Source organism: Syngnathus acus, chromosome 9 (genome assembly GCF_901709675.1).
Source record: "Syngnathus acus chromosome 9, fSynAcu1.2, whole genome shotgun sequence".
NCBI classification, from domain to species: Eukaryota; Metazoa; Chordata; class Actinopteri; order Syngnathiformes; family Syngnathidae; genus Syngnathus; species Syngnathus acus.
In genome coordinates, this window is record NC_051094.1 from 5,956,809 (window position 1) to 5,981,844 (window position 25,036).

A 25,036-nucleotide genomic window follows, 5' to 3' on the forward strand; every position below is an offset into this window, starting at 1 on the left:
CACCCACCCCCACCAATACGGGCGTTCCCTTTTCTCTCCACGATGGTATGATCCAAAGGCATAAAAACGGGGGGCCCAGTGGCACTTAGTCAGTAGGTGTGCAGGTCGACGAGAAATTTGTTTATCGCCAAACAAGTTGTGCTGCTGACTCACACGTACCCAAAAGCAAAGATGGCAAAAAACCTTCAGGAGCTGATCCAAAAGCTGCGTAAGATCTTTCAAGACAACCAAATCAACGTGGATGAGGTGCAGGAACTCATGGAGTCGTACAAGAGCAACCCTCAGGACTGGACGAAATACGCCATGTTTGATCAACACAGGTAAAACTCATTCCTTTTTGTATTTTTTATGAATCGTTTATGATGAATTTCTTTGAACGAGCAGTGATGCACTTTGCACGCTTGCTGTGACGTCAGTGCCTTTGCATTTGGTCCAATGAATAGATTTTTGCAGAAGGTAAATTCTGCTCTTTGTTTAATTCTTTTGCTAGTTTTAAGAGATATACAATTACAGTTAAGATCTAAATGACAAATTAGTTATTCAAAATTTAGAATGCATATAGTTGGATTAACAATTTGATTTTAACAAAGAACAAATATATATTTTTCAAACTTCAAGATAGTTCGAGTCATGCATGTTATCAGTCCTATATCGACTACACAGTGACCCACAATACATTGCAATGGTGTTCCATTGCCAGTGTTGTGATGGCCATTGGAAGGGGGAGGTAGTGAGGGGTTTGCGGTTAACCAATCAACAGTAAGCAAACGACACACACCCGCTCGTGTGTGTTTGTGCAGAGGTTTGGGCTCCGGTGGCGTGAAGATCACCAGGGAGCCACCGCAGCTGCCTCGGAATGTGTGTGTGTGTGTGTGTGTGTGTGGGAGGGGGGGTGTTTGAAAAGTCATTAATGGGGGAGGTGGAATGCCTTATTTAATGATTGCCTTTTTATTTGCAGATACACGAGGAACTTGGTGGATGAAGGCAATGGGAAGTTCAACCTGATCATCTTGTGTTGGGGAGAAGGCCAAGGAAGGTGAGGAGAAAGTTGATATGCATGCAGTGCAACACATTTTGTAAATCTATACTAGCCTTTAATAGTGATACCCAACCACTATGCTGTCATATTAGTATGCCGGGCTCATCAGGTTTGGGGGAATGAAAATAATAAAATAGTCTAGGCGTATCAATATTTTGCTACAATTCCTTTTACTGGTATCTTATGGTATGAGATTTATATTACAAAAATCTTTTGGTCCAGCAGGGTCCGCTGATGTCGTATACACAAACAATAATGGGATTTGTTTTAGTTTTGACGCGACATACCACATTGTAAATATTTGCTTCTTTTGTCGATCCACACGTGGCGGCACATAATGATATGTAATATAATCTGGCTCCTCCTAACGTGCATGTGTGCTGTGACCACCTTGCAGTAGTATACACGACCACTCCGACTCCCACTGCTTCATGAAGATGCTGCAGGGGGAGCTCAAGGAGACTCTCTTCGACTGGCCCAAGGAGGAAGGCGGGGACATGACTGAGAGGTCACACAGGATGCTGAAACACAACTCAGTGGCCTACATAAATGGTAAGAAGAAAACATTTTTTTTGGCAGATGTCTGCATTCTTCCACGGGGCGTTATCATGTCGTGTGTGTGTGTGTGTGAAAAGAACAAACATCTTCTGCATGCTCTCCTCCTGCGGCAATAACTCTCTGACCTGCAGTTATGTGATGCATGTATGCGATAAGCGTGCTCACCCGACTCGTAGCAAATGTCTGTTCTTTCTTAACCAAATATAAACTCTTTGGTTAAGAGTGAAGACATGAAAAAAATGTGGCACCAATGATGGCGATATACTGTTATCTTAAATCCTATGATTTAATGAGTTAAATATAGATTTTGCCCAATGTGTGTGTTGCTAAGAAAATATACAGTACGCTGAATGCCAAGTTCTTCTTAAAACGCAAACAAACCACAAGGGGAACGGTATAAATAGCAAAAAAACAGTTGACCCACAAAAATATGTGTTGCGATCACATGGTGCCGTCGTGGTTAGCTTGTATCTCACAGTTATGAGGTTTAAATATATAATTCATATTCTCCCTGTACTAGCGTGGGCTTCCTCCCACATTTCAAAAATTTTCCAAGATTGACTTGTCCATATATGGGAAAATAGTGCGTCTGATTATTTGTATGTTTCCTGAGAGTGGCTGGCGACCAATCAAGTCTAACACGACCACTTGCCCAAAGTCAGTTGGTATCGACTCCAGCTCTGTGTAATGTGGTGTTCCACAAAGATCTCCTGGAGCCTTTTGTTATTCCACATTGACAATGCAAATTTTATTGCCCCTGGTTTATTTAACTTAAATGTTGATTAGTATAATTTTGATCTCATTATGTGTCCTGAAATTATCAGATGACCTGTGCTACAAAAAAAATTATTGGATGGATGCTGATATTCTGTAAGCACTGACCACTGAATATTATTTCCTTACCTTTTGGTTTGGCTCATGCGCCACAGAGGACTTTGTATAAACTCCCCGATTGGAAACATTTCGTCACCGCTGATCTACCCGTTGTTTCCAACACTGGGAGAAAATGTCTGCCATGAACCACATTTCACAATATTCCAGTGTCATTCACTGATGGAACATTTGCGCTGTTTTTTTTTTCTTTTTCCCCCCCCAGACAAAATCGGCCTACACCGTGTGGAGAACGTAAGCCACACGGAGGGTTCGGTCAGTTTGCACCTCTACAGCCCACCTTTCCAGACGTGCAAAGTCTTTGACCAGCGCACCAGCCACACGGCCGAAGCTAAGATGACCTTCTGGAGCAAATATGGAGAGAGGACGCCATTTGTAAGCAACTTTGTCATTTAAAAAAAAAATTGTTTATACATTCATGGAAATGTGTTTGGATAATGATCAGTTAAATGATTAAATATACCTACATAGAATTAAAAGTATCATCAGGTAATAACATTTAAAAAGGACCCAATGGATCCTGCATCAAAATTGAAAGATTTCATGTGATCTCTAACAGCAAAAATAATAACACTAAGTAAACTTAAATGTTACACACTAAACTTTTGCATTTTTACCATTTGCACATATTTGCAAACCAGATTGACGTTCTTTGCTGAAAATCTGACAAATTGGCTTTTTTTGTGCTTCTATGTAGTATTGCTTTGGTGCCACATAACGTTATTGAAATGAGTTGAGGCCATTTAGACAAAAGTAGTGTTTTACTGAAATCCTGCGCCATTTTGGCATCAATCAACTTTATTAAAATGAGCTGAGGAGCCTCATTTATGGAAAAAAAAAAGTGCTTTACTGTTGATTTGTGGGAGAATACAGTAGCGGCAGATTTTCAGCATTCCCACCGGGGCTTGGTCTACATTCAAGAGAACATTTTATTCTATTTTAACTAATTCAAGAGATGCATACACAGCAGATTGAATGCACAGAGTATCAACACCCAGCCCATTAGGTGAATTTCCACAGGCAGAGGAAATTGTAATTTTTTTTACAGCTTTTCTCATGGTTGTTAAAAGCAATACAAGCTTCACTGACTGCGACACATTTTTATGCGCGTCTCACAGAAATAAATGTTAACAGGCCAGACCTTTAGCTTATTAAACACTGTGCAGTACACTTGGATTAATTTGATCGTGCATTGATTTTATTTTCCTGGTGACGCAAATGGTACCAAATTCGGTGGACTGGCCCACGAGCTGTTAACGTATACCTTGACCACAACACCGGGAGTTTAAGTACTTTAGTTTGTGATACTAAATGATAAGATAGCGGCAGTAAAGGGAACTAGTACACAATAAACGAGGCCATAGCTTTAGTGTGTTTTTCTTAAGTATTAAGAAGTAAAAAAAAAAAAAGTAATACAGGGAAAAAGACTACTTTGAATTACACAGTTATAAAAATAAAATATATACTATATTTGAAATAAAATGTGATTTATTATAATTGTGGTTTATGGAAAAATCTAACTTTTCTCTTATGTATTGTAGGAGACCACAGCATCAAAGGAGAACAACTAATTTTCCAAAAGGAGACTCTGGATCTTTTTTCTTTTTTTGCTTCTTTGATTTTGTTGTTCCCTTTTTAAATACGTAGTGACCATGGGTCGTTTTTTAAATAAGCTGCAAGCAGGTTCAAAAGGACACACATGCATTAGTATGGCTTTATCACTCGCTGCTTGACAAATACTTTTGATTACCATGCAATGCATGAATGGACACACATTTTGGCATGTTGGAGAGAAAATTTGCACCCCCTTGTTGCTTCGGATGAATGGATAGCAAATTTCTCTAGCAGTTTAGCACTTTTCTGTCTGTAATATCCTGGAATGTTCATTGATGCCACATATAGTTGTCTTAATATCTGGATGGATGAAGGAAAAATGTTTTTGTGTGTGGGTAAAAATTTTTACATTTTTATTTGTTGCTTGTGAAATCATTGCGCTCTGTAGTGCAGTTTTACTTTTTTTTTGTTGCCTGTGAAATCATTGATCTCTGTGATGCAATAAATGATCAATGGAACAACAAGCATTTTGTTTTTGGATTGCTTTTTTGTTTGGCTATTCAAACATGTACTATTTCCCACTTAATTACGGTGTCCCGCAAGGATCTGAATTGGAGCCATAAGTTATTGTATGTTGACAATGCTGATTCACTTGGCCCAGTGGTTTTATTTGAATATTCGAAATATATAGAGATTTGTATTTTCTATTATGTGACGAACTAGCAAACAGTCCAGATCTCAAGTCATGCTAACTAATAATGTCCTAACTCAATGTGTGGCAGCAGCATTCTCCCCACGCTTGCATTGTTAGAGTACACCCCATCTTCTGACATTCAGAAAACATGTAGTTTAGGATTATTCAAGAGTCAGACTAAATTGTTCATAAATGCGAGCGTGAATAACTCTATTACTCAATTAGATAGGTGTAAAATTAATAGACTCTGGGGAATTGTTTCAAGAGCAATTGACTATTTTGACTGAATAAAAAAAGATCAGGATATTATGTTGTAATTTCTGTAGTTTGTTTTGAGCAGAAAGTTTGACCTACTTTTTCTTGCTATAACATGCAATTTTCCTCATGACTATTTTTTTCTTATACTATTTAATCATTATGTTGTAAATTTCCATCCATTTATTTTCTGTACGGCTTCTGTACAAGCTCACGGGTCAATGGTGGGGACACCGCCCTGAAAAAAGGGTCATCTCATTTCATCACCGTTTGCTAAAAGTACAGAGTGTGACATGAGGGGTATTTGAATTTCTCACGGGATGGCTGGCAGCCAGGATGGTCTTACAGAAGGTTAAAGTGACAGCATTCATTCAAAACATGGGTATGTTTTCGAATACCATGTGACACTGTACAGAGGCTGATCAAACGTATGTCTTATCACCAGACGATAAGGAACAGTGATTTATTTCACCAGTATCTCCAGCCAACTATAAATATCGTAGCTGTCAAACGATAACGGTCAATAAATGTAATACAGTTAAGACACAGACTGGATGCAATAAAATTTAAACACCGATCGTATTATACTGGTGCCTTACGTAGCATGACATTAACATTTCGCAAAATAGTGGTGATTTTTGTCAAAGCCAAAAATTAAGCTACTGATTTATCACATTTTGTAATTATGAAACATCAATACAATATTATTTGATGTTTTTACACTATTTATTCCTTCATTTCGTCCCTCCCAAAATATTTTGTGTACTAGACAGTCAGCATGGTTTATTTCCATTTAATCATGGTGTTCCTCAGAGATCTGACCTGATGCCACTAGGTATTTATCTCAACAAGACGGAGGGCTCATTGATTCCAATTAAAATAGCTGGGGAAAAATTTCAACAAATTCAGATTTCTTATATCATAAAATCTTAATTTGTGTTGCATGAATAGCTGTGAAAGGACATTTGCATTTTTTAAAAAAAATTGTACAGTCTGTCAGGCTACTTTTAAACACTGAAAAGAATAAACTTCATGCTTTATATTTGTTGCATGCCACTATTCAAAATATTTTATAACAAATACTGCTGTCCATTATTGTGATATCAACTGTCATGACAATAAATGTTTTGGCTAAATATATAGTATATATTTATTTTATTTTTTTAATGTGCCAGGTCTAGGTTACTGTTGCCCCAGCTGTTTAAAAACTGTTCTCACGCCACAATGCAACAAGATATCAACGGCGGCCATAAAGCAGTAGCAGTTTTCTTACAGAGACCAAAAGTGCAAAGTAGAATCTGGCATTGTACTCATTTATGATAACGATGACTTTGATAAGTCTTATTACACACAAACAAGTACGGGGTCTTAGGTAATTTACTTATCAAAACGATCACCATATGTTGATAGTGACAAGATTGTTTTGTGGAAGAGTTACCTAAGTAGTATTACGCTTGACTATCACATGACACTGTGACAAAACACCCCTACTCCTCAAAGCGCGTCACTGATTCCTAATTCACATACTGATGACACATCACCAGGCAGCTTCATTGACTTACTTAAGGATACTTTGACATTGTCACAATGTCTGATGATTGACGCGCCAACCTCTGGCGTGGGAGACGACGGCTCTACCACTGAGATATCTTATCAACTAATTATACTGAACAAAATAAAAGCAACATGTTTTTACGCTTGTTTTTAATGAAAAGGACTAAAAGATCTATGAACAAATATTTGTTACAAATCTGTCTAGTTTTGTGTAGTGAGCACTTTTGACAACCGAAAGTAGTTTAAATATATCGAATATGTTCACAACTGTTGCTGTAAAAAAGTGCTGTTAAAAAAGTAGCAATAGCAAAACTTAAAATAATGCATTTTGCCAGAAAAAAAAAAAAAAAACAGTTGGCAAGGATTGTCCAATTGAAATGCCTATTTGTAACTTCTTCAAAGTTGAAAAACATCTGCCAAAGGTTCTGTCACGTTACAAATATTCACTGCTTGAGTATGCTTATAAAGCCACCATCGATGTAATCTCCTCCAGAATGTCAGGACTTGTCTTCTGCTCTGACCCTTCTGACCCAGAGTGTGCCTTATAACTTACAAGGTCTCTCATGCTATTGCCTGAGCTCAATCTGCAGCCTTGGGATGAATCGCTGTGACTAGAATTGAAGCCATTACGATGAGGAGAATCGCCGAGGACAAAGCTCGGGCGAATTCCCGGATTGTGACAATATTCACGACGGGATTGCTGGCTAGCTAAACTGCGGTCTGAATCAGAGTCATACTGGGTTTCAGGTTTAGAGAATTGATCTGGCTCTTGTTCTCTTATGACACTTAAATCCACCTGTGCTCCGGCATCCTGCTGGACAGTCACGTGGAGCAGTCCATCTCGATGATCACGTTTTCCGTTTGAGGCCGGAGATTTGGGAGTCATTATGTCATTGGGATTAACCCTGGCGGCCTAAAGAGAAAGTGGAGGAAAAATTCACCAATTTTCATTTTGAGTCTTTACTAAATGTGAAATGAAATAATTTGTAAGCCATTTCTGTAAAGTATAATGTTAAATCTTGCACCTGAATATCACGAGAATGACGTTGACCGGATGCTACTCCATTCAGTTGGCCCACGTGTCCCAGAGTGGAAGAGAGCTGCGGTCTTCCCAAAGGCGAGAAATCTGACTTGTCAATGCCGGCCATAGATGCTATCTGACCTAGGCTAAGTGAGAACATGATAGTGAAATAGAAGAAAAGCTATATTGTGACTCAAAAATGTGCCCAACACAATCATCAGGTAGGTTTTTCGACTGCATTTTCAAAATAGTGTGTCTGAATTATTTTGTTTCAGCAAGACGTAAGATGGATAAAAAGGAGTGAATTTTGTTTCATTATTGTTGGAAAACACAAGTTAACTTCAGGGTATGACACTATTGCGTAAGACAAAATATAAAAAGATAATAAAGAAGCTCATTGGAATTGTCTCTCCTTAATAAGTCATCACCCTGCAATGACACATTAAAACAAATAATATAAAAGTCACAAGACCAGATAAGGAATGAAATACAAATAGAATTGCTCAAAATGAAAGTAATTTAAGTGCAGGGCATAACCAGTAAAGGTAATCTTATAAAATGCTCCCCCCTCACCACCATTTTTGTGATAAAGTGGAATTCTGACCATTCTTTTATTTTAACGGTATACTTTCTTGGTAAAACGCCTATAAGCCTTTTATTTAATGCCAGGAAAATGTTGAAAAATAGCTTTTAATAAGTTGAAATGTGTTGAAAGCATGTGGGAGGGAAAGAACTGAAATGAGAAAGTTGTGTCTTTTTTTTAATTTGTTTTTCATTTGACCTCTTTACGTTTTGGATTTTGTCCTATTACAGGTGGTTCTGGAATGTTCCCTCAGCAATAAACAAGGGTTCACAGTTCTGCTAAGTCAGGGTAGCTTTATCATGCTTATAACAAATAAATGATCAGTGGCAGGGATTTGTGGCATTTGAATGACTTTCTGATCATCAACACATGAAAAGGAGTGAGATATAGAGCCTAATCTTTTCATGGTCCCCAGAAAGAAAAGACAGAAAAAGAAAAATATATTGTAGTCAAGAGGCATCAAAATGAAAAAGAAACCTTGGGCTTCAGGTTTCACTTTCATTCTACGTATTCACCTATCACTGAGTGATGGACGGTAAAAATATGTATGAGGTATTGCACCCACGAGGAAGGAAACGACCGATCAGCCACCCCACCCAGATTAGGTGGCCCGAGTTTCACTTTGAGACAGCAGCTGAAAAGTGAATGGAGTTATTTTAAACCACGTGACCTACATGTTTGCTCCTTCTCAAGGTTATTATGACCAGGTCATGGAATTTCCCTTAGTTCGCCAAACAAAGTAAAAGTAAAATTCTTACCAAAAAAAAAAGAAGCTAAAACCACCTCAAATACAATTTTACTACCTGCCCTCACGACGGATTCAACTAGAACTGAACGTCCAACTCTATCTGCTTCAGAACCTAATTTGATCCAGTATTGTCCATCTATTCTATCAAATAAATGAGTTGCTAATTCCTAACACTGAGGGTTATAAGCAAAATTATGTTTCATACTTAAATAAAATCAAACCAATGTGATTAACAGTCAGCATGACTGTTTGCAGACTATAAGACCCTGTCCAATCACTCAATCGCAATAACAGAGCATTATGGAAACACAAACAGCGGGTATTTGTGTCACCCACCCAGCGTCATTGACGAGATCCAGGAAAGCGTGGAACTTGGCGAACGAGCGCTCGATGCTCTCCAGCACATCCTCGTCTTCCAGGGCGCTGCGGTCTGGCGAGCCCTCAGTCGCGAGGGCCTTGGACAGGGAGATGTTATTATCACGGAGACGAGCGTTCTCCAACTCAAACTGAATGAAAACAAGATGGGGTAGAAAATTATTTGAGAGATGTTGTTTAGCTAATAAGTGTAACTATGCCATTATCAAGCTTCCTTTCTTTTTTATCCAAAACATTATCTGGAAGCACCTCTCTGACTAAAGACTCAGCTTTTAGTCTGGCCCTGCGCTCCTCTCCCAATCTCAAACGACATTCCTGTAGCGCCATCTGCAGGACATGCAGGATAAACAGTGGTAAAATTAAAAAACAGTTCTCTGTTCATCTAGGGCTAAATGTGGCTAACCTGCATACGATCCATTTGCCGTGCAATGCCGCTGTCCTGTTGGCTTTCATTAGATGGATCCCTCATCATAATTGCCGGGCCCTCTTCCTCATCACCGTCCTCCTCTTCCTCCGAATCAGACGCAAATGTTACCCTCACATTGGACGCAGCCTTTTAAGGGGTCAGAAAAGTGTTGGAACTACAATACAGCAAACGAGTCATACGAACTATAAACAGAAAACCCATACCTGACCTTGCTGCGTTGACTGCAAACTGTGCTCTTTTGCATCTGCAGGAGGAAAACCTCTGGAATATACAAAAGCAACTCGTCAGTTTTGGGGCTGCAAGTATTAAGCTGGGTTTCTCTCGCTTCTTTTATTGTAACTTCAGAATGTGTAACCTCCTACCTTGTTGTCTTCAACTATTTGTTTTAAATTAACACCAATGAACTGGATCAACAGTCTCCTTACCGCTGGCGTCCAGCCCGTGCGGCGGAATGACGAGGCGCATTTCTGCAGCGGGAAGCGGGTTGCTGAAGCTTAGCAACAACTGAGCCTTCATCTTCAGCAGAAGTTGTTTTTTGAGAAGCTGGAACAAGAGCGTAACAGGCCAATGATGCGGACAGCGGAGTTAAAGTTAAAGCCAGCAAACGGTACAGTCACGCCTAGAGTTGGGTCGGTTATCTCTAGATACATTTTTTTAAATTAAATATGAGGCAGTTTCTGCTGCTAAAAACTATATTTACTATTATTGTAAGCCACGTTGAATATTCACACTCTGCTTAAATACAAGATAACAACTGTATTTAAACATCAGTGCACATTAAAGTTACATGAAAGTTGTACCAAAATAAATGGTTTAAAGACTACATAGAAATGTATAGTACGTAAAGTTTAATACAACAATTTAATTCAGGGATTTTGTTTCATACCACTAGAGGGAGCCCGCGCCTCTCCCCCAAACATCATTTTATGTACCCCATGAGAACTTAACCAAAGTCACATAACATAGTTGTTGCTTAACCTTTTCACAAGTATGACTTAAGCATTTTATCGGGCCACTTACAAAAGGTCTGGTCAGTAATTGTGTGTGTGTCGACTGAGTAGAAAGAGTAAATTGTACCTGTTTTCTCTGTGGATGCCCTGGACGGCACTCGTCTCTTAGATGCACCAGTTTTCTGTTGCTCTTTGGTGGCAGGAGTGATCCAGTAGTACTGTGGTGAACATGTAAATATAAACATGAAATTTAAATTTCGTTGTACATGTGACAATGACAAATAAAGATCTATTCTATTCTAAACCATTTATTTATATTACCTCATAAATGTAGTACACTGGCCAAACGCATTCACTCACCTCTGGTGTCTGTGCTTCAGCTTTTGTGAGTACTTTCTCTATTATAGTCTTAATTAGGGCATTGTCTAAAACAGAAAGAGAAAAAAAACATATGCTTTAGTACCGAAATGTGAAAATGGAGAGTCATGAAAATTAGTTTTGTGCTATTTTTTAATGATTTTTTTTTTTGCCACATCTGTCAAAATTGTCTTTTGATTTGCCTAATGATGCAGAGCTGTCTTCTACATTTTGCCCCATGCTGACATTAACCAACAGTGACAGTGAATGTAATGCAAATTACATTGGGAGCATGGCACAACCAAAAGAAAAAATAGTTAACTTATGACAGCTTCCTACCAACTAAAGGGTTATTCCGGATATCCAGTATGCAGAGAGTGGAATTTGTCTTCAACACCTCCAGCAGATGACAAGCTCCTCGATTAGAGAGGCCGCATTTCTGCAGGTCTACAGCTGCTCAAAATACAAAGAAAGATCGTTAGAATACCATCATACAAATATGAAAGTATGCAAAGCATCATTATTTTTTCATCTCCTTACCTTTCAGCCAAAGGTCTTCGGCCAGCTCACTCGCAAGACGAGTAGCACCCAGGTCCCCAATCAAAGTGTTACAGTTGAGGGTGAGGCGGCGGAGACCCCCCATGGCCTCCAATTTTGGCTGTTGATAGCGCAAAGATTGTGCCCATACCGAGCCATGTCTCTGCATTCCTTGATGCTGAAACACATTGTTTATACCATCGTCTGACTGACAGCTTCATTATTGTGTGTTAATACATTGACATTAACTATTTGAAAAACACTCGAGCCATTTGTAAGTACTCAAGAATGTTGAGATCCTTTTGCCGGTTGGACTTTTTTTTTTTTAAACTGTATGCTGGCTGGACGAGGGTGCGCCAAAACAGAAGGCTGCATGTGGCTTACAAAGTTAGGGAAAGGCTACATTAAAGTAAATCACAAATTTCACCTGGATGATGTTAGCAAGATGCTCAGCTCCTCTCCATGTGATATTGCATCCTGTGAAATCGATTTCTTTGATTCTTGTTGAGTACTTCACACTTTGGCAAATGACTGAAAGATATATGAAAAATGACAACACTGTACTCCAATTTAAGAATCACCACAAATAAGTAACCACTTACCCTCCAAGCCGTCATCTGAGAGAGGACAGTGTGCCAGGGAAAGAGATTGCAAGGAAACACTTTTTGCTACACCCTGAAATGGGACATAGCTTTTATCTCGAACGCTAATATTCAGTGGACATTGTGTTGCTACTTTAGGTGTGCATATCTTGGCCACCCAGGGCCAGTATAATATGGACATATAGATATACATGGAGACAGTCACAACTCCTCTATAAGGCTCAGTAATATTAGTCATTCTTTCCAAAGGATAAAGAATATATGTCTGAGAGTATTGTTATATTATCTGTCTACATGTGTTGCATAGAAAAGTGCTCTTTGGATGAAAATCGTGGTCCATTCTTACCTGTGTCAAGTTGACAAGGTCTCTTTCCCTCAGATGGAGTCCGTTGAGTTTTAAAGTCTTCAGGTTGGGAGAAAGGGACAGACACTCCTTCAGCACTTTGCACAACTTGAATGTCGTGTCTTTAGAACGGATAGATGGAATTTTCTTCCTGAACACTGGCTTGTAGTACCTTCGATCTGTGACAATAAAAACAGAGGTTCAGATGCAAAGTTGGGCTCACCAGAACTCAATGTCCTTTTTTTTTCTCTATTTTAAACCTTACCTGCATCTGCACAAGTGTGGCTTGTCTGGTAGGTGCTAGTAATTGCAATATGGTGAAGGTGCCTATTGATAAAGATAGAGTCCAGGATGGGAGGCCAATCAGTTAACTTGACCCTGTCTCCATTGAAGTCTAAAAGGCCTTTGTCGAGATGGAGTTTAACAATAGAGAGGGGGATGGTTTTCTGTTGGGTGCAGGCATAGGTGTAGTATTCCATGAAGTCATGGGCACCCCGCTTCTTAATCTCAACACTCTCATGGACCATTCCTTAGGATGGGAAAATAATCTGATCATAATCCTGTATTTTTCAGATTATAGGTTGCTCCAGAAAATACCTCACAACAGTCAATAATACACCACGAATATATAATATATATATATTATGTGTATAGATAGATCGAATATATAATATATATATTATGTGTGTATAGATAGATAGATAGATAGATAGATAGATAGATAGATAGATAGATAGATAGAGTCTGGAAAATAAATCGCATTTTGGGGGGAAATTTAATTTTACAAAAATCAGTACCATCAGTAAAACAGACTGCGAAAGCGCTCCAATTAATTTCTCACTAGAACCCATTAGGGAAAAACGCTAGCCTCCTAGCAACTGTCGTAAAAAAAACCTTGTTGTTAGCAACGCGCAGCTAATCAATGCTAAACGGTAAATCTCACGCCGTTACTTTTGTCATACAATCTGATGTTTGACAGCATTCTAGACTTGGACATACCTGAACGTTCAAGTAATAACTTCGGCTGTTTAAGTGGCGTTGCCAAGGTATTTGGAAACTTCACAGCTTTATAGTTGTGAAAAAACGGTAAGAGTTGTCTTTCAAAAATCGTGACTCTAACTTCTTCGTTGTAATCAGGTCGTTGCTAACAATGCAAAGCACTTGAGCGCCCCCTATTATCTACAATACACAGCCTTTGGCGGGCGCTCCTAAACTCGGCTCCCAACAATTTGCATACAGTAAATATCATATGATTTCCAATTTAAATCAAAATTTCCCCTCTTAAAAATGAAATTGCAATGAATAAAAAAAAACAAACGCAAAACCTGTAATGCGCCCCTCCAGAAAGTGTATATTTTAATATCCACACTTTATCCATCATAGAAATACTACTAGAATTTGTTTTTTCTTGTTGCAGATAAAAAGGAAATACTGTATGGGAAAATGGGAAATGTCGCTTTAGTCCGGGGGTCCAAATTTCTTCTTCCAAGGGCAACATTTAGAGAAATGTAAGTATGTTGTTAGCCAGCCGCCCCGTATCCCACAAAATCAACGTCCCTGAAGGGAGCAGCAGCATCCATCTATTCATTTTCTGAACTACTTGTCGCCACGGGGTTACTCGGTAATTTACCACGCCCTGGAAGTAGGTCGAGGTCCTTAGAATTTTTTTCACCACGCCTGGACTCAAAACTTGAGCCTCTGCTGTATCTGGTTAAGAGTTGTGTCGTTTCCAGGTAATATCTCTCTTTTCCAGTTGTATTAGAACGCACCGCGACAACGCCCTTCTTGCGGTCCCGGGTTGTCTTTGTCGAATCCTATTGGTCCGTTTGAGCGCCAATCAAAAACACTTGGTCCCAGTAATCCCAACCCACGCTGTTCCCATCCATTGGGATTGTATACCAGACAGAACGGGCCCACAACTGTAACACATCAGAACCATAGAAATCCCGCGCCACTCGTTGGATTATCCGAGTGACCACATCAAAAAGGATTTGTCGCGACGTAGAAGGTAATTTTCGTGTGACTGGTGAGCTCAAAACAATCGTTAACCGAAGTATCATTGGATGTACTTGTGTTGATGGCCTGCTGTTTGTGTGTGTGGTTTTTCCCAAACATTGTTGGCCTTCCTATACGTGTGTGTTGTTTCTGGACAAGACAACATTTGAATCGATTTAACAACTCTGATATATTTAGTATTTACAATGTCAATGCAGAAAATTGACGAAACTCAAATGTCATGGAGGACGTCACGACAGACTCTGACTCTGCTGCTGACCACTGGCTAATGCTAATGCTAACCTTTAAAACGATGCTTCTCTGACATGTTAAAAAATTATAAAAATTAAATGTTGCTAATTGTCCTATGAACGTTGAAATATGAAAAAAAAAACGTTTCTGTTTTTAATTAATGATATTAAATTCAATTTTCAATTATTTTTATGTAGCACCAATTTACTACAGAAACTTCCCAGACACTTTTCTCATACAATTCATATATACAGAAACTGATTGTTCCCCATATGAGCAAGCACTTGGCAGAGGCAAGGTGGTGGTGGTGGTGGGGCAGGCTGAGCAAGTTGGGTTGAGATGGAGTGACTGAGAAAAGGGACAGATAGAGAAAACAGGATAGAGGTGTTGCATGACCATTTGAGGATGGAGGGATAAGAGAACAATGACAGGGATAAGAGTAAATAACAGCCACATCAACAACAGTGATGGCGCGGCAGTAGTTTAATCTCCTGGCTACTTCCCAGGTGCCTGTGCGCAAACCTTTCCAGCTCCAGTGGCGCAGCACTCGTTACTCGTCGAATCTCTTTTTTGTATGTATGTAATGTGGTTTTCTATGTGCGGTCTTCAATGTAATCAGAGAACCAGAGCTGAGTTTGTCCCTCAGGTACTATGATGACAACATTCAGGCTGGATTATGCTGCTTCATCATTGGGCTTATTTAATGAGAACATCAATTTTTTTTAGGTCTGTTTGTTTTTCACTGGCTGATGTTGAGCAGTTCTAAATCTTTAAATATTAATCACATCAACATACGTTAATGCACCCACCAGCACTTCATGAGATATAGTACATATGTGATGCTAATACGTATGTACGCGCTGTTTGCACCGAATCAGTGAGGTTGTTTTATACTGCGCTGCAGTGTGGTATATTGCAGTAATGGAAACTTGGAGAAGTTAATGACCATTACAGACGGGAGCTCCTGTTACACTGGCTCGTGGTTTTCTTCTCCCCACTCACTTGTCGCTATGTTCATATCAGATGACATGAGAGGTTTATGATGAGGAGAACGCTTGATAAGCCTTCTTAAAGGAACACAGTTTAAAATGCTTCATGTCAACAACAAAAAAAGCCAATGAACGAAAAACCGTAATTGATCATACATGTTGTTGGGTAAAATGCATAAAAAACTACAGCGAACAGGAAGGAAGGAAGGAAGGACTGATTGAGTCTAACAACTTCACACACTGGACTGAATGTCCTTTCGCTAGTGATGTCAGAGCACTGGCATTTTCACACACACACACACACACACGCCCACGCATCTGTTCATTTATTTTGTTCCTAAAGCATCCGGTCGTTCTCTAGTTCCAAGGTCACAATCGAAGTTGTGGATCATGTTTCGTAGTCGCAACACGTAGCCATCCAAAAGATTTTCTTGTCAGGTTTTTTTGCGCCCATATATTGGAGTTTCATCGATTGTGCTACACCTCTGAGGTGTGATTTACAAAACATTGGAACTACTGAAGTAGATCGACCTCTTTTCACCATTCAGCATTTTGCTTACCTATAATGTGTTGCTTGCTTAACTCCGGGTGAACCTTTTCCACACAGGATGCGACTGCAGCGCCAAAAATAGGGCTCGGGAAACTGTTGAAGATGGGTTTTTTTTTTAAACTTCCGTGCATTTTCATCATAAGCAGTTAGATGGTCACCTCATGGGATGCAAATGCACCTTCTAGTTTTTAAAGGGCCTTACAGAAGAAGGTATTATTATAACAGTCAACTTTTGAACATTTCCTAATAACCAAATAAATACACATGGCTAAGTGAGTGGAAATTCAGGGACTGGAATGAAAAGGCTGGAAACTCATTGAGGTGGTCACAAGGTTTTACTGTTGTCCAGATTTTCATGGTAAAAGACAGGACAAAAAGGCCTTTAAACCAGTTTGGGTTCTGAGAAATGTTTACAGTCCTCCATTTCACACAGCGTTTCGACATATTTTCCCGTAGCTCTAAATGTCCGTGGACAAAAGAAAAAGACCGAGGTGGTGAGATGAGGAAAAAAGTCTAGTCTAAAACTAGAACACCACCAGCATACAAATAAAGCTCCCGGCTGGGTTTTTAAGTGCCGGCCACGTTCTTGTTGTTTGCCTCATCTGTGGTCGCGTTCATTGCGGCTTCCCCTCAAAACAAGTATTGATTTGTACGCGGGAGGCTAGCTATCAGTTTCTTGGGTGCATTTCCCAGAATCTGTCCAGCTTCCAATCACTCGACTTTGAGCTCGTAGGATGTGGCGGACGGAGGCTGTAAAGCGGATTCTGCTTTGAGATCTTTTCATGTGTGTGTTGACACTAAGTTCAGACAGCTGCATTGATGTGGAGCTGTGGCTTCGAATTTTATCTGAAGGTGCTGCTTGAAGTATTTCAAATGTAATAAATCACAAACTCGTTATTTTAAGTCCTAGTGCAGGCATGGATTGTGTTGCAATAATGGATTAAGTAGTACCCGTATGTTGTTTTTATCGTTCATGTCCAAGCTTGTCTGATGTGACAGTTGAACGCAACAAATCCGAGAATCGCTTACATAAACACGTAGGTTCGTCAAGTTCAGGTCGTCCTCACGAATGCTTCTTGTCATCCGTAATGCTGACTTGTTTGTACTCCCTTTTTCCAGCAGCTCTGTGTTTGTTCCTGTCTGTTTTGGGTGCATTTTTAAGCAGCTGGTGACCTTGTTGAGCAACTTGATTTACAGTAATATATTTTTTCTTTGCCTTGCGAGGCAAAAACGGAGTCACAAGTGATTCTTCAGATACGCCACTACTCGAGTGAAGTAAAAAAAAATAAAAATACACACACATATATACGTGTATTTATATTTATTCATTGTTTGTGCCTTCTTGTTTTTGTTTTTTTGTGTTGTTTGCTTGTATGTAGATTGTGTACTATGTCTTGTCACCGTGGGATAGTGGGAACGTACTTTTGATTTCTTTGTGTGTCTTGGCATGTGAAGTAATTGACAATAAAGCAGACTTTGACTTTGACTATACACACACACACACACATAATTTTGGATAGGGAAAATTTTATTTTTGCACTGTGCCTTGGTTACTACATGTGCCACTGAGGTTGAGCGATGGCTCTTCCAGTTAGGACAAGATGGAAAAAAAAGTTGACGTGCCGGGAAGAAGGGGCGGTCATTTCTCCAACTTCCAGCTCATTCAAAACAAACTATACAGTGTATATAAATGACTTCACTGGCTTACACGTCTGTATTTGTTTTTTCACACAGGGTGCTCTGCCAACAGCATGGTGGTGCCATAGTGGAGCGGACTACAAAGAGTCACCCGCCATGCCTCAGTTACAAACCAGACGGTGGCCTGTCTGGCTCATCTGTTGTCTCCTCTCAGTGGTACACACTCATGCGCAAAATGGTAAAAACCTTCCACACTTCTTTCAACAATCCTGTTAAATATCAACTCTGTACACAAAACACACATTGGGCTTTTGTAAAGTGTTTTGCTTTCTGTTTCCCGTCAGACGCAACCGTACCCCAGCAGGTAAAAGTGACGCCCGACATGCGTACGCAGCAAATATCCATTTCCTGGCTGGGAGGTAGCGCCACGTTGTTTGATGTCATGATCCTCAGGACGGAACTCAATGAAACAGTCTTCTATGTGAGGGATCTTCAAATTTTTCTTCATTCTTATTTTGAATTATGTTGCCTGTCTCATTTCTAAAATGGCGTTGAGGTGTTATACAGTGATATCTTGCCAACGTATACGCTCCTTTCCAAAAACTTGTATTTTAGGTTAAATTGACACCTCTGAATTTTGAGTGGGACGTTGTCTAGAAATGCCCTGCCATCGACGAATGTATTCGTCGTAGGCAGTTTGAGTTAATAATCTTCATGTTAATAATGTGCCATTGTTAATGTTTAGAACCAAGTGCAAGCGACTCTCAACCAAACAACCGGTCGGTACGAGTGGAATTGGACCTCAGCGGAACCTCTGGAATGTACCTCATTGTCTGTCCGAATCCGCTCCCGAAGGGGGGCGGTGACGAGTGAATGGAGCAGCACGCAGATCCTTCAAGGTCAAACCGCTTTGATATCACGCCTCCTCTGTACTGGAACACATCAAATATGTCTCGATATCTCTCCGCCCTCAAATAATCCTCGCCCTCCGATTATTTCTCCATCTTCAGGCAACGATCTGCCCACCATTGCCAACTATCAGATGTACCCTGAGGAAAGAATTGTGCGTACGGGGGACAGCACCACGTTCTGCTGCATCGTGGCCGAAGGGGGGGTCTTTGGTTCCGTGCAGTATGGCAAAACGGCCATGAATGCCACACGGTTGAGTCGGCGGAGTTACAGCATCACCGTAACTCACCAGGCTCCATCCAACAGGACGGGGACCAACGTCGTCTGCACGGATGGCCTCGAAAAGACCAAACTGTCAGGAACCGCGGTCTTCGTTGGATGTGAGTTTATCATTAAATTTGGGGTTACGTGACGCAACCTTCACAGCATATGTAGATACCGAGTTTAGTTTTTGGCCCTTTTAAATCTTATTTAACTTTATGACAAGCTCAGCATTTTGACACACAAATGTTTGGGGGCTCTCTCTTGTCACATTGTGACAAGACATACTTTACGATTATTTCCCCAGATCCTCCACTGCTCAGTGATTTTCATTGCGAGACTCGAGATTTGACATCTGCCGTGTGCCAGTGGAAAGAAGCGCGGGACACCCGACTGTACGGCAAACGGAGAACCGTCTACTCGCTGAATAAGAGGTACTTTGTGCGTACCGTTGCACACGTCAAATTTTAAAGCAACGCTCATCCAGCAAAGAAAGAGGACAGTGGAGTTGACCTCCAGAATAGAACGTATTTTGTCTCAACCAAATGTCAGTTCACTGTCTAATGTGGTTCATTTTATTTTTGTAGGAAATGTCAGAAGGCCGGCTTGGGAGAAAATCTGATGACTTGTAGTGCGGAGCACTGGGAGGGTAACTGGACGCTGGAAGCTGCGAATGCTCTCGGCCGGGACAGCATCTCGGATTCTGCCGAAATCCGACACAGAGGTGAGTGACTCCGCCCCCGCCGCATTGCAGATCACCTGAATACTTAGAACTGTCAAAATTTCAAAGATAAAATGTCAATGTCTCTTAAGTTTTTTTTTGTTTTTTTTTAATCACTCCCATTTTTTCATCCCAGTGCGCCCAGTGGCACCTGCGACTCTGAGCGCTGTCGTCTATGCTTGGAATGCCACCTTACGGTGGAAGTGGGGAAATGACGCCTATTATTCCCTGCCGCTTGTCTGCCAGGTAGAGCTCAACTTTCACGACAACAAAACAAAGGTCAGTTTCTTCCCTTTGCTGATGTTACAGTACCATTGCGTCTTGTCATGGTCGACGTTTTTATTTTTATTTTTTTTATGACATTTGTTTAAAATGTGCATGTCCAGCGCACATACACGGGTGTCGGTTTGACAACGGTGCGGCTGTCGGAGCTTTATCCAAATGAAGGGTACAGCGTTAAAGTACGCTGTGGGGCCCAGCAGAATTTCTGGAAGTGGGGAAACTGGAGCCAACCTCTTTCTTTCAAAACCAATATAGATGGTAAGAATCCCTATCTTGTTTATAAATAAAGTGAATGGTTATTCATTCTTCAAACTGTGAACTAACCATTATTTCAAATTTCATCACAGTTCCAGATCAGCCTGATGTGTGGATGCATATCAACAATGACAACTCTGGTCAGATCATATGGAAGGTGATTTAATAATTACTTTAACAGCTGTCTATGTACAGGTTAACTAGTCTTGCAGAGGGTTACCTGGTTTGTATACTATAATCATCGGAAATAGAAAACAAACTTTTCCTCTTGCTCACCCTTGCCTCCTTTAGCCCCTGACGGCCCGAGAAAGCCACGGTCCGATCGCGTCTTACGAAGTGACGTTCTGGAGCCCCAAAGAGAACCTGCAGCACACTGAAACGCTTCCCCCGGACACTTTTATGCTGCCAATCAACGTCACGCGAATCACCGCCTTCACCAACGACGACCAAGTCGTGGCAACCGTCACCGCCAAGAACGCTGCTGGCTACTCGCCACCCGCAAGTGTAATCATACCTCTACGTGTCGCAGGTACGTATGTCGTAGCTAGTAGGTTACATATATATATATATCACATAGCCACAATGTTATTTCCTTTTTCTTCCCAGATAAGAGTCATATCGAGTCCAGGGTGGCTTATATGGACGGCGGTTTCCCCCTGGTCTGGCAAGACGACAGCAACTCAAGCTGCGGTTATGTCATCGAGTGGCATGACGCCCTCTGCCAGCAGGACTGCTACCTGGAGTGGGTCAAGCTGGCAATGGGAAGCACCAATGCTTCCATCGAATCAGGTATTTCAAGCGAAATGGTTTGACAAGTTTCATTAAAAAAATCCTTCTTACATTTTGGGATTTGTCCTTGAAACCAATGTCTCTGTTAGCCAACTTCCGGCCAGGTGTGAAGTACAACATCTCCCTGTTTAGCTGCTCTTCGGAGCTGCTTCAGTACTGGCAGGGCTACATGCAGGAACTGGGTAAGTGGGACTGACCTTTGGAATTTTTCAAAATGTCTTTACATTTTTAACAACTGTAATTGTTTCCCCCACCTAAGCTCCATCCAGAAGCGTCCCCCACCTGTCCATCCGTCAGGAGGACTCCAATGTTTTCTTGACGTGGGAAGCCATGCCTGAGGCCCACAGGAGAGGTTACATCTTGGGCTACAATATTTACCTGAACAATGACTCCCAGCTCGTGCTACTCGGTACATATTGGCCTCCTCCGACAGTGTTTGAATGCAGCGACATTACCGCAATGTCTTCTTGTGCTCTTTCTGTCCAACGTGTTCCCCGCCCCGTCCATCCTTGCAGCCAATCTATCGGGGGAAGAAAGCAGGAAGTACACAGTGAAGGGTCTCTCCAAAGGCACCTATAAATTCACAGTCAAAGCCTTCACTTCAGCAGGCGAGGACACAGGCGCCACCATCTCCATCAGAGTGGATCAGTTGGGTATGTGCATCCTCCAAATATTGTTACTCCCTGTAAATATTCTTGCACACTAAAATCACCTTTGGTTCTCTTCCTTCAAGATGATTGGCTCATCCTGAATATGCTGATAACTCTGGGAACTCTAGCTTTATTATTGTCCATCGCCTCCTTCTTTTGCTATAAGAAACGAAAATGGTGAGTCGGAGCAGTTCCTTTTCTTGCTGAAACACTTTTTGTTTGAGTTCTTTACCTGAATATTGCCATTGAGTTGAAAGTGACGTATTGGCTGTTGCTTTTCCGTTTTGTTCTCATCAGGGTAAAGACGGCCTTCTGTCCAGACATACCGCAGCCGAAATTGAACGACGACTGGGGCAGGACACAGGTATGCGTCCTACTCGCTAGCTAGCATAGATGAAATCAATTTGATTTTGTAGGCTATATATATTTTTTTCGCCTGTTTTACATTTTTTGATCTTTGACTGAATCCGTTAGGGTCCGCTGGATGTGAGGCCATCTCCCCACAATCTGGTCCATGTTGTAGAAAAGCCCGAATTGGACTCCCTCAAAGGAGTGCTGGTCGTCATTCCCGAAGAGGATGAGGAGGAAGCGGATCGAATCGGAGACGCGTCGGTCGACACAGATGAGCCAGCGTCATTACGCTACTACAACCAAATGATTGACGAGCGCCCCGTAAGGCCACGCTCCCCGGACTCTTCGGACTCTTCGTCGTCTTCGATGGACTCCGGGCAAACGGATGTGACTTACACGGGAATCCAGACTTCAGCCTCATCTCTGGGCTTCCACACGGATCAACGGGATTCCGCCGAGTTTGGAATGGCTGCGAGCGGAGATGGTTACCGCCCTCAGAGGCAACCTGCAAGTCACAACTCGCTCCCGATTCCTCCGCAGTCTTCCCAAGCCGCCTGCTCCGGAGGCTACAAACCCCAAAGCTCTTGGAATTTGAACTCGCCCGGGGAGGCCGAAGAGCAGGAACGTCTGGCGCCCTGCTTGGGCTCGCCCACTTCCGTTGCCTCCACTCAGTTCCTCCTCCCTGACGGCGAGTCAGAGGAGCGCGGCGAAGAGAAACGCCCGCTCTCTGCTTCCGCGGCCGGCTGGTTCACCAACCTGCTGTCATCTGCTAAACCATGATATCCTCTCATTAGAAGTTGCTCAGCCAATGGGTTGGCCCCTCCCCCCCTTTTTACATTCACAAGTAAGTATTATCGGTGACATTGTGTGCAAACTGCAAAAAGCTTCAACCATCAGGCTAAACAAAATATCTTCATTTGATGGAGCAGTTTGACAGCAGGTCAATAATACGAGACTGAACTCAAGTGGGAGCCACTATTTCCTCATGAGAGTGGGCGGGGCATCGATGCAACGCTTATTGTCTAGCCAACATGACGCATAATTGCATCTGTCATTGTGAAGGTGGAAAAAAAAAAGTTGGAGTAGGCTTGAAGCCGCTATTTGAGGAAATGTGGTTCATCTCTTGGCTCTGTTCATGACTGTGGGCATTCGGCACTGTTTCAGTGTAGCAGCTTTTCAATTTTTGTTTCACTTCTTTTGTTTTACGCATTGTGATGTGAGTTTCAAATCACTAGAGTTTGAAAGTACTAATTATCAAACCAAACATTTCCATAAGTGTTTGTTGAAACACTGCAAAAGGAGTTGTCTTTTGAGTTCTTTCATGAGATGATGTCCTATGCACTTTTAATGAGTCATTATTTTTCACACAATCAGAAAGTTTTTTTTATGCTCTGGAATTGTCTGAATGGTGACACTGATGATATAAGCTAGAACGTTTTCAATGTCATGTACTGAACAAATGCTTTGATTTTTTTTGGGTGTGTTCCTAATTGTTTACATTTGTCTTTTTGTTTCATCTAGTTTGTTTGTAAATATTTTACTGGCCAGTTTTTTCTTTATTACATGTAGTACAGTATATTACCTGCGAGTCAGCGAATTTCCACGCCAATATCGAGAATGAACTTTGGAAGTCAATCATAGTGTTCGAGTTGAATGCATCGTAATGCTTCCGGTCATTTGCACCATGTCACCTTTCACAGACTGCCTTGCAAGCTACTCAATCAAATTATGCATTATTAGAAATGACAACAGATGGACAATGTTTGAGACGGATGACGCTGGCAATTGCATATTGTTTGACTTCACTTTGGAGATTTTAGTCGTCTCCATATTTCTCATGATAGGAATACCGTTCCACAATTTGTGTCATGCTCCAATTATCCGCTGATATTCATTTGCATAAATATATACTAGAGAAATTATGTTAATTTCCAAGTCAACTTTCTCAGTGCCTACAGTCGACAAGCTTTAAGTAAAACTACTGTGACAGGAACGGTAGCAAAAATACACTAACGTGGGTGGAACTGGAAGACTATGTTGGTCTACTTCTCAGGCGGTCCTTTTTTGACTACTGAGGAAAATGTCTTCATTTAGCAATGCTGATCTTGTTTTTCAAGAAATACAGATTGACTGGATTCAATCCAAAAGCTACAGCGGATGGTCAAATGACTGTCCGAGCCGATATGAGATCATATGGAACAGAGCGTATAGTTTTGAGGATCTAGACATAGCTGCACATTGTTTTCCCCTTTGAAAGCTAACGTTTCCAACGAGGCAGCGTATGTCACGTGATTTTTGTTTATTTGTGTCCACAGATAAGGTTTTATACTAAACAATATGTGGTGTACATGTATCCTTTTGGCTCTGTTAGATAGGAAATAGAACAGACTTAACCAACAGATGCTTGTCATTAATAGTTCAATATATTGTGATAGTCTTCCAATGATAGCTTAGTCTGCTTTCACAGTATTGTGTCACATGTTTACACGCTGATATGATCCAGAGTAAAGCAAAAAAAAACAAAAACCGCGCTTGTGTAGATGATATCAAGGTAGGTTGCTGCAGCTCCTTCTGAATTACGAATGCATGCTGTGTGAGCAAACACTATAAAATCACGATACCTTACACGGTTTAAGCTCCTGTGGCTTGAAAAACTAACATTGACTAATACTGTGCATGACTTTATGACTAAATGTGCTATCTATAAATGCTTTAAATTTGATGATCTATCAGAGAGTATTCTTGTGTTTGTAATTCCTGAAGATGATTAGGAGGAAGAGTCAGGTGGATAGAATATGAAAATGTGGACCCCCCCACACACACAAAATGCTAAATGTTAACACCAAGCTGTTACTCATGTAAAATCAATTAAAATGATAATGATATTTTTCTGGCTACATGTCTGT

General features: G+C 40.9%; 3 protein-coding genes across 5 annotated transcripts; 2 read left to right on the forward strand and 1 right to left on the reverse strand.

The window, feature by feature from the left end:
- Window positions 1-60: 60 nt before the first annotated feature.
- On the forward strand, window positions 61-4,563 carry cdo1 (cysteine dioxygenase, type I). Its single transcript, XM_037258652.1, has 5 exons — window positions 61-320; window positions 959-1,036; window positions 1,437-1,591; window positions 2,694-2,863; window positions 4,030-4,563. The coding sequence occupies exons 1-5, from the start codon at window positions 172-174 to the stop codon at window positions 4,057-4,059; spliced, it is 582 nt and encodes a 193-aa protein (XP_037114547.1). The 5' UTR covers window positions 61-171; the 3' UTR covers window positions 4,060-4,563.
- On the reverse strand, window positions 4,091-13,637 carry cep78 (centrosomal protein 78). 3 transcript variants are annotated; one of them, XM_037258650.1, is made up of 16 exons: window positions 13,488-13,637; window positions 12,754-13,017; window positions 12,492-12,667; window positions 12,146-12,218; window positions 11,971-12,074; window positions 11,547-11,721; window positions 11,346-11,459; window positions 11,010-11,074; window positions 10,777-10,867; window positions 10,125-10,242; window positions 9,903-9,960; window positions 9,676-9,825; window positions 9,543-9,599; window positions 9,234-9,403; window positions 7,571-7,712; window positions 4,091-7,458 (listed from the first exon to the last, which is right to left on the reverse strand). In XM_037258650.1, exons 2-16 carry the CDS (start codon window positions 13,013-13,015, stop codon window positions 7,006-7,008), a joined length of 2,208 nt encoding a protein of 735 aa, XP_037114545.1. In that variant the 5' UTR covers window positions 13,016-13,017; window positions 13,488-13,637; the 3' UTR covers window positions 4,091-7,005. The 3 variants fall into 3 exon arrangements, with proteins under 3 accessions (XP_037114545.1, XP_037114544.1, XP_037114546.1); XM_037258649.1 differs by having other exon boundaries at window positions 9,522-9,599; XM_037258651.1 differs by lacking the exon at window positions 9,543-9,599.
- Window positions 13,638-14,348: 711 nt separating this feature from the next.
- Window positions 14,349-25,025, forward strand: lifra (LIF receptor subunit alpha a). Its single transcript, XM_037258712.1, has 18 exons — window positions 14,349-14,496; window positions 18,009-18,150; window positions 18,257-18,393; window positions 18,658-18,811; window positions 18,923-19,201; window positions 19,390-19,516; window positions 19,670-19,806; window positions 19,940-20,082; window positions 20,190-20,343; window positions 20,433-20,497; window positions 20,632-20,869; window positions 20,947-21,129; window positions 21,219-21,311; window positions 21,389-21,538; window positions 21,645-21,782; window positions 21,863-21,956; window positions 22,077-22,143; window positions 22,254-25,025. Exons 2-18 carry the CDS (start codon window positions 18,069-18,071, stop codon window positions 22,908-22,910), a joined length of 2,898 nt encoding a protein of 965 aa, XP_037114607.1. The 5' UTR covers window positions 14,349-14,496; window positions 18,009-18,068; the 3' UTR covers window positions 22,911-25,025.
- The last annotated feature ends 11 nt before the right edge of the window (window positions 25,026-25,036 follow it).

Coding starts and splice junctions, on each gene's coding strand:
- cdo1 (XM_037258652.1), top strand. CDS start 172: ATGGCAAAAAACCTTCAGGAGCTGATCCAAAAGCTGCGTAAGATCTTT. Junction 1,037..1,436: donor TGGGGAGAAGGCCAAGGAAG/GTGAGGAGAAAG, acceptor ACCACCTTGCAG/TAGTATACACGACCACTCCG. Junction 2,864..4,029: donor ATGGAGAGAGGACGCCATTT/GTAAGCAACTTT, acceptor TATGTATTGTAG/GAGACCACAGCATCAAAGGA.
- cep78 (XM_037258649.1), bottom strand. CDS start 13,015: ATGGTCCATGAGAGTGTTGAGATTAAGAAGCGGGGTGCCCATGACTTC. Junction 12,075..12,145: donor CTCAGATGACGGCTTGGAGG/GTAAGTGGTTAC, acceptor TATATCTTTCAG/TCATTTGCCAAAGTGTGAAG. Junction 9,826..9,902: donor AGTCAACGCAGCAAGGTCAG/GTATGGGTTTTC, acceptor ACCCCTTAAAAG/GCTGCGTCCAATGTGAGGGT.
- lifra (XM_037258712.1), top strand. CDS start 18,069: ATGCCTCAGTTACAAACCAGACGGTGGCCTGTCTGGCTCATCTGTTGT. Junction 19,202..19,389: donor AACCGCGGTCTTCGTTGGAT/GTGAGTTTATCA, acceptor TTATTTCCCCAG/ATCCTCCACTGCTCAGTGAT. Junction 20,344..20,432: donor TTTCAAAACCAATATAGATG/GTAAGAATCCCT, acceptor ATTTCATCACAG/TTCCAGATCAGCCTGATGTG.